Below are 12,251 nucleotides of genomic sequence, written 5' to 3'. Positions count from 1 at the left end.
ACGAGCATTTGCTCCTCATGCAACATCTTCGTATTGAATAGTGTTTGACATTATCGGAAGCACTATTTTGAATGTCAAATTAAGTGAACATTTTTTGCTATCAGCAATTCCAATTGTTCCAATAGACGTTCCAATTAATATCAAACTTTCTATTAGATTGACTTTACAAATGACAATAACAAGGCCAAGCCGAAGTCTGTTTCCGGCTGGGATTTGGGCTTATTTACGTTGGCTACACTTCATTGCTTTTTGAAATGACAGAACAACGTTGGACGGGTCAGCTTGTATTTTGAATTTTTGTTTAATTTTATCATTTTATCAAAAAGATCTCTTTTTATTTAATATAACGTATTTATTTGTATGCTTTTAAATGGATGTCGCTTTTGTATACATTTTGTCCAGTTATATTGTAATTTATCTAATAGCAATTTGCAGTTGAAGTCGAGCAATCTCTTTGCCGTTCTTATATGTGTAGAGACTGGATTCAGCTGTCCTATCGCTTGGAATACATCCCATCTTGCTGTCTAGTGATGGTTTCAAGACTTTGCCAAGTTCTTCATTAAATGCTAATTACAGCTCAAAAAAAAAAGTGACAGTACAGTTTATAATTTACACTTGTGTAATTCGTTTATACTCATATTATTAATTATATTAATATTACACACAGGTTCTGTAGTAACTTCTCTGTGTACTTTTCGTTAGTTTTTGTGGTCTATACAGCCCCGACTACGCAGCACTTATAAATTTATAGGAAAGTATTTTAAGACTTTATCTTTTCATCCAACTCCAGCAACTTTGTTCCGTCAAAAAATATGCACATCTGCCTGTCTAATCAATTTCAGTGTAATTCGAAATACGAATGTAATGTAATTGCTTTAGGTCTAGGTCATGCTGTGATGCTTTTTATATATTAAATGCGTCCCAAAAACGAAATATAAAGAAAAACAGTATATGTAGTCAATTCAATAAAAAAAAAAAACATTAGAAATACCCCCTACACCCAGACTGACGGCATATTCGTGTGTCTGTATTAATCACCGGTGGTTTCGGCTCAAACAAGATGTCTCAGCTTGAGTGCAGATTGAGGCGGCTGCACAACAGTTGGCTATATATGTATGTATCGGTATATATTTAAATGTATATATATATCTTATGTGAACACAGCACCGAGCTCCGTAGGTCCTTTAGTTCTCGACGAATTCCACGCTGGCGCAGAGTGCTACTTTTTTGGCTGGGGGCTGTTCGGCAGACGTCTGTGGACAGATACAAGAAAGACAGTAGTGATAACAAATGTTTTTACTGAATCGGCATTGGATTAGACCTACCACGGTGGAGATGTCGCGCTTGGCAATGGTCACCCCTGTGACCGAATTTGCTCCAGCAGCATCTGCTGTTGAACTGTGATTGGGTGCGGATAACTCTTCGCTGTCGGGCTCTTTCTGTTCAACCGATATGAGCGCGGGTGGAGTGTTAACGCTCGATAGTGACGAGGATGAGACGGCAACACCGGTATTGGTGCTGCTGGTGACCATATCGCTACTCGAGTTAGTGCCGGTATCAGACTCATCCATAATGGTGATTGTAGCAGACTTGTTGCCGGTACTTACGGCAACGAGGCTACTGTTTGAATTAACAACCGCGGCGTGCATTGCAATGGCAGTGATAACTGCTGTATTACTGCTGTCGCTTTTTACTGGAGCTGTTCCCAGTTCGGGCTTCTCCATTTTAGCCTGTAACTCCTGATCAGGGTTAAGTCCGTTGTTGCTGGCATCGGTAAACGGATTGATGACTGAACCTGAATTGGGTGTTGCTGCTGATCCCTCATGTTCGTTCCCATCTTCAGCACCGGACTCTTCAGACTTTCCAGCCTCATACTCCTTAACGATCTGGTCGAGATTGTATCGGCGCCGATTATTCAAGTAGAAGGTTCGGGCATGCGCTTCCGTCTTGGTGGGCACTAGCTTCGCTATCATCTGGAGTTTCAAGGAGGGCATATCCAGATAATTGTTTCGGACTTTTCGTGAATAAAAGAAGTTATACTCACCGGATAGTTCTTTCCATAGTCGCGCAAGACCAGGAGCGCCACCTTGATCTCATCCGGAGTCCAACGAGCCGACGTGCGCGGCTGCGCAGTGGGCGCTTCCGAAATCGCTATCGTTGGCTTAGATACAACATCCTCAACATTGATGGCATCGCATTCTTTATCCAACAGCTCCATAAGCTGTCTATTTTTTTGTATCTGCAATGGGTCAGGGTGCAGGGGGCATTCAATTGAAAATTGTCATTGTGTCTAAGGGTACAATTGGGTCAGGTAAACGTGTAAATATATATGTGAGTATACATATATATGTGCGTATTGGTGAATGTGAAAGCAGTGATATGAAAATCTCTGATCTCAATCAGCCGCATTCTTATATGATGACCTTGGATTACGAGCTGTTTTAAGCGTTAAGACAATTAACTCTGGAAAGGAATTGCAATTGGAATGCACTCGCACGTTTGATGTACATTAATGTACAAAGTAGACAATACTCCGAATAAAGAATTTAGGCCACTTTTAATATACGATGATGTTTATATTATTAATATCATTATATCATTATTGTGCGCAATGTAAAAATCCTTTGCTACTTTCCGAGAAGATTCTTGTATATTATATTATCAAATGGAGCTAACTAAAGCAAATTATATCGGTCTAGTCAACAACGGTAAAAAAAATTGTCTGCTATTTTCATTGTTCCTACTTTAGCTTAGGTTAAAAGACTTTCTATATTTAGATAATATATTAAATTATATGTGGGAAAACCTTTTTTAAATGGTTAGCTTTGTCAAGGTCACAAAAATTTAATTTTAATTAGGTCGGAACATAGTTTTTTATCAAAAGGTGTGTTAGAAAGCACCAGGTGTCATGGATGGAAAAGGAAGAGCTTATCACATTTCTTACTTCAGCCATTAATGCGTTGATCTTTCGATCACGTTCGGCTAAATACACGCTGGGGTTCCTGCAGGTTGCGAGGGCAGTGAGATCGTCATGATTGATATACATGCCCTTGGGTGGTTTTCGTTTGGAGCGATCGGCAGCCACAGTCGCGGCGCTGTTGTGATTAGAACGTCTGGGTGCATTGCTCTCAGGACCGGAGATTGGACGAAGATTTCCGGTACGTCTATCATAGGGTCAAGTAAAAGAATTGGACCGTGAAAGATTCGGGAACGACACGATTCATGTGTAAGTGTGTATGTGGGACGAGGAGCATTGTTGTGGCACAAACAATATTCAATTGAATGCAATATTTTTAGAGGAGAAGGGAGAAGAGAGAGAGATAAAAAACTTAGCATTATCTTGATGGTTTGTACAACTTATAGCGGATATTATATATACATATATAGTACAGTATATGTTATCCATAGCATAATATCTACCTCCAATGCGTATGACAACTTTTACACATGCGCCCCAATGGCGAATCGTATAGAACATGGCAAACCACATTGCACGTCTTACAAAAACCGCCCACAACCACTCGTCGCGGCGAATTGTCGTCGGTGTTGATATCGCCGCCAATGTTGCCGTTTCCATTGTTGCTGTTGGTGCCATTGGCTGCAGCTTCGGTTGACAGACCATAGCCTAGCATATCATCGCTGAGCGCGTTCGAAGTGTAGATGCACAATTGATCCGCGTCCAAGTCATTGCTGTTGTTGCTGCTGTTGCTTCCTCCATTATTGTTGTCGCAATTATTGTTGCTGATGCAGCTGCTGCTAGTACTATTACTGTTGTTGGTTGTACCATTGTTATTATGGCCCTTCTGTTGGCGCACAGACCAGGCAAAGATTTGATTCATGTCAGATTTGATGCAACGCATTCACAGTGCAGTAGCAACGATTTTTTAAATTGTTTGTTGAAATTCAAATTCGAGACCGGATAATTTAATGGGTACCACACGTTATGCTCAATAATTTCGACGATTTTTTTTTTATTTTGGTTGTATGTTTCGGACAATTTTGAGTTGAGTTTGTATTGTGAGGTGTTTAGTGTGTCGGATTTATTGACAGTAAATGCAAAGAGAAGAGAAAAAACGTATTTGGTTGTTGCTTTAGTTCAGTTGGTAACACTTAACAAGTACAAGATTGTAATTGAATTGTTTGTTGTAGGCTGATTGCTTGATTGGTTGGTTTGTATCTTGTTTCTTGATTGGCAGTCCAAACGGTGCTGCGGTGTCCCGGCTTTTCATGCTTTCCCTACCCAAACCCTTCCAAAAAAGATCTCTTCCTACATGTGATTCTTGTTCCACAGTCCACAATCTCCAGATGATTTTTCCAAATAATTGAGAATAAGGTGCACTAATTGTGCTGATTTTCCGAAAGCAAAGCTCGTGTATGCATTGATGTGTGTTTGTGTGTGTGTACCAATACATGATTGTGTATCTTTCTCTCTCTCTCTTTCTCTCTCTCTTCAGGTTTCTCTCTGTGAATGGGGGGGGAGGGGCAGGGTCGGCTTGAATACTGTCTTTTACTTAAGAGTAGAAAATTCAAATTTCCACCTTGTTAAATAGAATTAAATTTGAGTACATACTACGCAACATTATACCGAGTAGCGAGAAATGTTTTGACAGTGGATTAATCAGGGAATACAATGGCGCATACATTATGACAAATATCAATACAAATTTGTTGTTCTACATAAATGTATGTATGTATTTTCATATCCATGTTCATATGCATAACATATATGTCTGGGTGGTTCATTGCGAAAGTGTAAAATTGAAAATCAAACAGATATGGAGGAAATAATAACGAATCTCCATAAATAGGAACCAAAAGGTTTCAATTTTCGTTTCGACTTTCTAAAAACAAGAACTTTAAGAAAAATATAACCTAAAAAGGATAGCATTAGGTGTGGTGATCCACAGGTATTGTGATCTGCATTTTTTGCGAGCGTTGAGTATTTTGCCTGAATTTCTATATCTGTCAATGTATTTATGTATATAAATATAGACATACTATACACATGTACATATGTACTATATACATTAGGGTTTGGCTTAAATAAAGAAATTTAATTTTCAATGGTCTTAGAATGTTCTTTTTGGTTTACAGAAAATAGCTGCAAAGCTATAGCCTGATCCGACAAGGTTTAGAGCTGCAGAATTTACCTAAAAGTGGAAAAATACATTTTTTCCGAAGGCGGAGTAGGAGCTTAGGAGTTTTTATTATTTAATGGATATTATCTAGACTCTAGAGCAGTGGTCGGCAAGCACACATTCACATTTTTACAGCACGCATTCCAAAACACATTGTTCCAACCACGGTAATGTACATGACCGGCAGCGCAGTAGCAGCGCCTTTTTGTATACCCATTGTATAGGGCTGTGCCAAGCCCTCCTCTAGAGTATACCTTTGGGACGTGCAATAACTTCTGAAATTACTCCTGTTCTACTTTCAGCTGTCTGTACCTCTAAACATTGTCATGTCGGGCTATAAATTGTATGTTGTGTTATACCAGTGGTCGGCACGCACATATTCACATTTTATGCAATGCGTTTGTGTGCATATACAGCAAGAAAAACGGAACATTGTGTTGGTGCCAACCACAGTTAATGCACTTGTACATGAGCGGCAGCGCAGATGCAGCGCCTTTTTTTATGCACAACTGATAGGGGCGTGCCGACCCCGGTTTTACAACAAGAGGAACAATTTTAGACCCTGAGAACTTAGATTAAAACCAATTTTCGTTCGTTCAAATAATTGGGCCGAACTCTTATGTACATAACATATTTATAAATACTTTTAAAAATAGATATTTATGTACATATGTACATACATATATGTACATACATAATACAACGAGAAGGAATGTGCGAGTCGCTTCTGGGGACGCGACTCTACTTACAGTCATGTGATTAATAATAAGGACACTTGGCCATGCTTCAGAAAATGCTCTATAAAATGACTATTTTCTGGAATTTTGCGGTGATCTTAATTTTTATTAGTAGATTTATGTTTGCACTCCATAAAAAAAGGTAAAAAACCCAAGTATAATGGTGAAAAAAATAATACAAAATTTTGATCGGTACGTCATCGACTTTTGGCTGTGCGAAATAATAGGGACACCGAAATAAAACATGTTATATTTCGTAAAAACAGCATTTTTCTAAGACGTGTTTGGTCTTAAACTAATGATTGTAATTAGTTTTAGTAATTTTAGATATAAAAACATCCATAAAATGAAGTTTAGATATTAGAGATGGGAAGGGACTTGCTTAGAAGTACCCAGATACCCATGGACATGAAAAAGTCCACAAAATGGATTTTCGTAACGGAATATTTGCCGAAACATTGACGTTTTCCAAGAAAAATAATGATAATGCAATAAAACATACTATTTAGGAGGAAACACTGGAAAAAAAATCAAAAATATTCCGAATTCTGGAGAAAAATGTGATGAGATTCGTGAGGCAAGACACATTTAAAAATTCTTATAATTAAAAAAAAAATAATCTATGGAGGCAAACCCTTCTAGAATATGAATAATACTTGAAGCTAACAATCTAAAGTCCAAGAGACCCCAAAGAGTTCCGTGTCTATTGAATAGGGATATACCAAAGATGGTGATGGTCGCTGCGGACCATGAACCATAATTTTAGTTTCCATGTTTCCTCTTAAATAGTATGTATTATTGCATTATCATTAATTTCCTGGGAAAACGTCAATGTTTCGGCAAATATTCCGGTACGAAAATCCATTTTTGTGGACTTCCATGTCCATGTGGACTTTCATGTCCATAGGTATCCTGGGTACTTCTAAGCAAGTTCCTTCCCATCCCTAATATCTAAACTTTGTTTTATGGATGTGTTTATATCTAAAATTACTAAAACTAATTACAATCAATAGTTTAAGACCAAACCACCTCTTAGAAAGACGCTGTTTTTACAAAATATAACATGTTTTATTTCGGTGTCCCTATTATTTCGCACAGCCAAAAGTCGATGAAGTACCGATCAAAATTTTGTATTATTTTTTTCACCATTATACTTGGGTTTTCTACTTTTTGTTTATGGAGTCCAAACATAAATCTACTAATAAAAATTAAGATCACCGCAAAATTCCAGAAAATAGTCATTTTATAGAGTATTTTCTGAAGCATGGCCAAGTGTCCTTATTATTAACCACATGGCGGTATACCCGTACTCAGTCAGTATATACATTTTTGAGCATATGATTTTTTAGAATTTTAGAATTACAAAATAAAAATTTTACATTTTACATTTTTTTGCTACATCTGTTATCTACATCTACATATATTATGTATATTCTACATCTAACATGTAGATTATAGATGTACCATTTAGATTCTACATATCCTCCGCCAGGGGTTGCTCGCGCACTGAACGCGGCAGAGTGTGCGAGCGAGAAGAAAAATGAGTTGTGTGGTCGTTGGCAGGAGGGGGCAGGGGAAGCAACTGAAAATTAATTTCTTCATTCTGGCTATAATTATGATCCGATCTGATTCAGATTCGGCAGTCTGGTAGATATGGTCATTCTCTACGATACTGCGTTTTTAATTTTAGCGTATCTTTAAAATTGTGCCTGCCACAGATTTTCGTCCCTTGTGGTGGCGGAAGGGGGCGGCGCGAAATTTTTAAATACACTTGTAGCAGTGTGATATCACATGAGTCTGGAAAATTTGGTTGCCATAGCTCTTATAGTCTCTGAGATCTAGGCGCTCAACAAGATGGACAGACAGACAGACAGACGGACAGACAGACATGGCTATATCGACTCGGATATTGATGCTGATCAAGAATATATATACTTTATGGGGTCGGAAACGTTTCCTTCTCTGCGTTGCACACATCCACTTTTACCACAAATCTAATATACCCCTTAACTCTTTTTTGAGTACGGGTATAAAAATAAAGAGACATACATAAGTACATATGTAAATACATATGGGCATTTCTCTGACGAGGTCCTCCGAGACCACATAATTAAATGTCTATAAAAATGTATTGAACGAAAACTTAATAACACAATAGACATATAATTTCATTAACTTTCATGTAAAAAACTATAAAACCTAGCCATGTTTTCTATTACTATGATCTCTTATAAAAATATGATTCTTGAGAAAAGTTATTCCACATAATCTTTCTAACATATTTAACTATCTAACAAAAAATATGAGAAAAATGGTTCAATCTCGACTAGCGGTTAATTTTTAACTGTTATTAGCCTAGGAATTTTTTCCGTATTTTTTGCGTATAATTATAACCATTTTAAAGAGACATCAATGCACAACATGTGGAGAAATTCGCATCAACATATTGCATCAACTTTTTCCCGTGCGAATGGTTTGGGTTTTTACAACATCTCGATAACGAATAGTTGCCCAATATCGACCTTAGCAAAACTTTTAGGGCTAGTCAAGGTAAAACAATTTTGAAAATCTATCTTATTTTGACTTTTCTACCACTTGAAATGCGTGCGACTGTCCTGTTCGACTTCAGAGAAATGCCCATATGCATATCCATTTATTTATAACTATAATAACATACATATGCATTTTTATTAATTTAACTTTTATATTTAGCTTTTTTGTTGGTTTAATACTCAGGTAATTTTAGTTGAGCAATGTCTTTAAATAATTTAATAATTCATGTTATTAAAAAAAATATTTGTAGCTGAAGAAATGGTTTTTTTTTTCGCTTAGTCTAGTGCATTGTTAGGCACACACGCACGCACAGGTTTGCAGTGCGTATACAGCCAAACACTGTGATACACGTGTACGTGAGCGGCAGCGCAGCAGCAGCGCCTTTTCCTATGCACAATAGATAGGGCCGTGCCGAGCCCTAGTGTAGCCTAGTGTAACACTGATCTTTTGATTTAGCCAAGTAAAATCATAGTTTCTCAATCAAATCAGTTAAACTCTGCAATTTTTGCAACGTATTTTTGTACGAGTACGAAGTGTTATTAATGTAAGTCTTGTGTATGCTGGTCAATGTATTGGTTTTGGCATTAGTATAAGTATGTGTGCGTGTACTCTGTTAAGTGTTTATGAGATGTATGCAGGCACGGCGATCATCTGAAAAAATAACGAACCATACTTTGTAACGATGTATACCGATAGCTGAGTTTGCAGAGCTGGGAATCGCAGAAGATACAGACCCAACTTAATATACATACAAGCACGAAATTTCAATTTGTTAGAAGAAGGGTTTGGAAAGGAGTATCAATACATGTATTCATACAATAAAAATCAGGTAAATCTCTTTCATTCTCAAGCAGTCATTGTTCAAGAGTTCACCCTTAAGGTGTATTTTTGGGTCGTTGAAAGATCAGTTTAAGAATAGAATATATGTACATATGTATGTACCTAATAAATCGGATCCTTAGATATATTAGAGTATAAAAAAGGGAAAAGAAACTGTACAAAACATGTAAATACATATGTAGGAATCGAGACAAACAGATCGAACAAATTATCGAAATTTACCTGCTACAAGCTAACTAAATTCTATACGTTACATACATATGAACATAAGCATGTACAAAAAAACAATTTTTTGTTTTTCCGCCAACCATAATTTACTGTGGTAATTGCTCATTTATGGTTACGGGGGAAGCGGACGGGACGGCCCATCTTTCTCGCTTGCTTATGAGTACGTCATACATACATATGTTTTCGGTTTGAGTAGATGAGAGGAGCGTTTATATATATGTATTCGAGTGTTTTTGTACATATGTATGTATGGATGTGATATAGCAGGGACGAATCTTTACATTAAAGGTAGCTTTCTACCTGATAATTACCTTATCATCGTTATCAGACTCCTCATTGCTGCCTACTTCACTGCCATTCTCGGAGCCATCCTTGACAGAAACCTTTATGTTCTTTTCCTGTCGATCCATTGCGCTGCTACGATGACGCGTCTTCTTCCACGAGTAATAGTATTTCACCAAACTTGCGATTGATTTGTCTGGTAGCTTTTCAATAAGTTAAGGAGAAACTAGGTTAAGCTAACATCGGATCGCCCCAGAGATTCACGTACCATTTGACGTATGCGATGGAAGCTTTTCCCATGAAACTGAAACGCCTGCTCAAATAAGACTTTGTCCTCAATGGTCCACTCATCAGGAAATGGTGTAAAATTGGCCAAATCCATCACGGCCCGCTCCAAGTCGTGTTTGTGCCAAAACAGCATGCCCAAAGCCTGTTCACCGTTGTATCCGTACTTCTCCTTTGCCACTGAAATGTATTCCTCGACTGCATGTTGACGAGATTTCATATGAATAATTTAGTAGACAACAGAACATAAACAGCGAGTTCGGCATGACATTACACCACCTCATACAAAAGAACAAATTTATCAGTTTACCGAGTGAATATACAAATTCAGAGGTCAATCTGTCAAATTTAGATTCAAAGAAGCTTTGGATTGGGTATTGTAATGCCACCAAGCTTACTATGTAACGTACGTTTTAGGTCTGGTATCTCTTTTGTTGGCGACCAGACCAAGAGGGCGCGTTCATTCATTTGTTCAGGGCGGCGCTCCACTTCGGCGACGAGTGGGGGACAAACCGCCTGATAGTCGCGTCCAACGCGAATTTTTTCTGTGAGGAAGTATTTAGCATGAGAAGCGAACGATGAGCAAGCATCTGATTTACCTTCATACTCAGACTGCTTGGCCTTTGACTTGCCGTTGCGCTTTGTTGCTAGGATTTTGTGGGAGAGAAGAAGCAGTTCACTTTCTGAATTACTCACTCGTTGGGCTAACTTCATCTACTTACAGTTGTCGTCGTCTGAGCTCTCCGGCGTGCCCGCACCCGGTACGAGCGTTGAGGCCTTCTCATTGGATGTGGGATTTGTGGGGTTACCACCCCCAGCCCCACCACCACCGCTGACAACTATGTTTGCATTAGAGGCGACACCACCAGTTGTATTCGTGTTTGGGCTGGGTCCACGCGACCGACGTCCGTTTCGCACCACATCCGTGGTGTTGCGCTCAGCCAACACCATTTTGTCCCGTATGAGCTGGGCGCGTTTATTTACCTTCTCCAGTGTGCTAATTTAAATTAATATTGCCGTCTCAAAGAGAAATACAACGATCCCGAAAACTATGAGTAGAAAAAGAAAAAGCGAAGTGTTAATAGCATGCTTATGTATATTCATATATTCATATATATTATATTATATATTATTCATATATTACTCCTGGGGGAAAATAAAAATGTTAAACGGAAACTTCAACGTTTGCAACGCATTAATCGAGGGTGTGCGTACTTTGTCTAAAACAGCCGCAACATTGTTCTGGCAAACATACATGTATTAAACTATACGTGTGTGTATGGGTGAGAGCTCGCGCAAATGGCAAAGCTAGAAAAAGTTCAGATTCATTGGATTTAGGGAAAAATGTTTGTTTTCAACTATGCGAAATTTGTATTTTCCCGAGGGACCGATTTACCTTTCAGGCTGACCGACCGCAGCGTTCCACCCGGACAATTGAAAACCCGCGCTAGAGTGCTGCACAAAAGAAATGGACGCTCACTTTCGCTATCGCTTACGTATTTCTTTAATTTGTAGTCCCTTATCATAGAATGATACAATGCACAGACCCACAGACAATAACTGTGGTAAAATTTTTTATTTTTAAATTCGAGTCATTGGGACGCTCAACCAAACACGACAAAAACGGCTGGGTTGTTTCGCGCAGGTAACCGAAACCAAAACTGAAATGCGAAAAAAAAAACCGCTCGCGTACGTCTCTGGCGGATTTGATTTCAGCGCACTTTGACTCAAACAACCGTAGCGTAGCTTTGTCTGTCGCTAGATCTGGTTTAATGTTTAGCGTTGGTAATTTGTCTTGCGATTTTCGCGTAAAGCTCTACAATCCATGATTTGAAAATTTAGCATATCTTTAAATTTGAGTTTATTTAACAGAATAGACGGTAAAACTGCCGAAATGCCCGAATTTTTAAACTAAGGCTGAAAAAACCATGGTTGTAAGGGATACATTTACACTATCGATATAAACGTTTCGATGTATCAATTACGGATCCGCTGTTCAGGTTTATAGTAGTCGTATTCCAATACACGTCAAGACCAATCTAGTCTGAAAAAAACACTACGATAAATTGGTGTTGGTTTTGTTGTTTCAAAACACGCTAAGATGATTTATAATCAGCCAGGCTCCGGCTTTCACTACGTTCTACGTTTTCACCCAAAAGTCATACATTTCATTTCAAAGCGCTCTGAC

The 12,251-nt window shown here is 38.3% G+C and overlaps 1 protein-coding gene across 3 annotated transcripts; it reads right to left on the bottom strand.

Annotated features, from left to right (window-relative positions):
• Positions 1-334: 334 nt before the first annotated feature.
• On the bottom strand, positions 335-11,994 carry LOC111072121 (REST corepressor). 3 transcript variants are annotated; one of them, XM_022363783.2, is made up of 11 exons: positions 11,460-11,990; positions 10,786-11,112; positions 10,663-10,710; positions 10,474-10,608; positions 10,047-10,261; positions 9,808-9,981; positions 3,421-3,803; positions 2,945-3,164; positions 2,045-2,239; positions 1,326-1,973; positions 335-1,253 (listed from the first exon to the last, which is right to left on the bottom strand). In XM_022363783.2, exons 2-11 carry the CDS (start codon positions 11,012-11,014, stop codon positions 1,185-1,187), a joined length of 2,316 nt encoding a protein of 771 aa, XP_022219475.1. In that variant the 5' UTR covers positions 11,015-11,112; positions 11,460-11,990; the 3' UTR covers positions 335-1,184. The 3 variants fall into 3 exon arrangements, with proteins under 3 accessions (XP_022219475.1, XP_022219476.1, XP_022219477.1); XM_022363784.2 differs by lacking the exons at positions 2,945-3,164; positions 3,421-3,803 and having other exon boundaries at positions 336-1,253; positions 11,460-11,988; XM_022363785.2 differs by lacking the exons at positions 335-1,253; positions 1,326-1,973; positions 2,045-2,239; positions 2,945-3,164; positions 3,421-3,803 and adding an exon at positions 8,648-9,079 and having other exon boundaries at positions 11,460-11,994.
• Between the last annotated feature and the right edge of the window lie 257 nt (positions 11,995-12,251).

This window comes from Drosophila obscura, unplaced genomic scaffold (genome assembly GCF_018151105.1).
Source record: "Drosophila obscura isolate BZ-5 IFL unplaced genomic scaffold, ASM1815110v1 contig_188, whole genome shotgun sequence".
Classification (NCBI taxonomy): Eukaryota; Metazoa; Arthropoda; class Insecta; order Diptera; family Drosophilidae; genus Drosophila; species Drosophila obscura.
The sequence above is the reverse complement of the archived record's forward strand: the minus strand, read 5'-3'. Positions and strand labels throughout refer to the sequence as shown.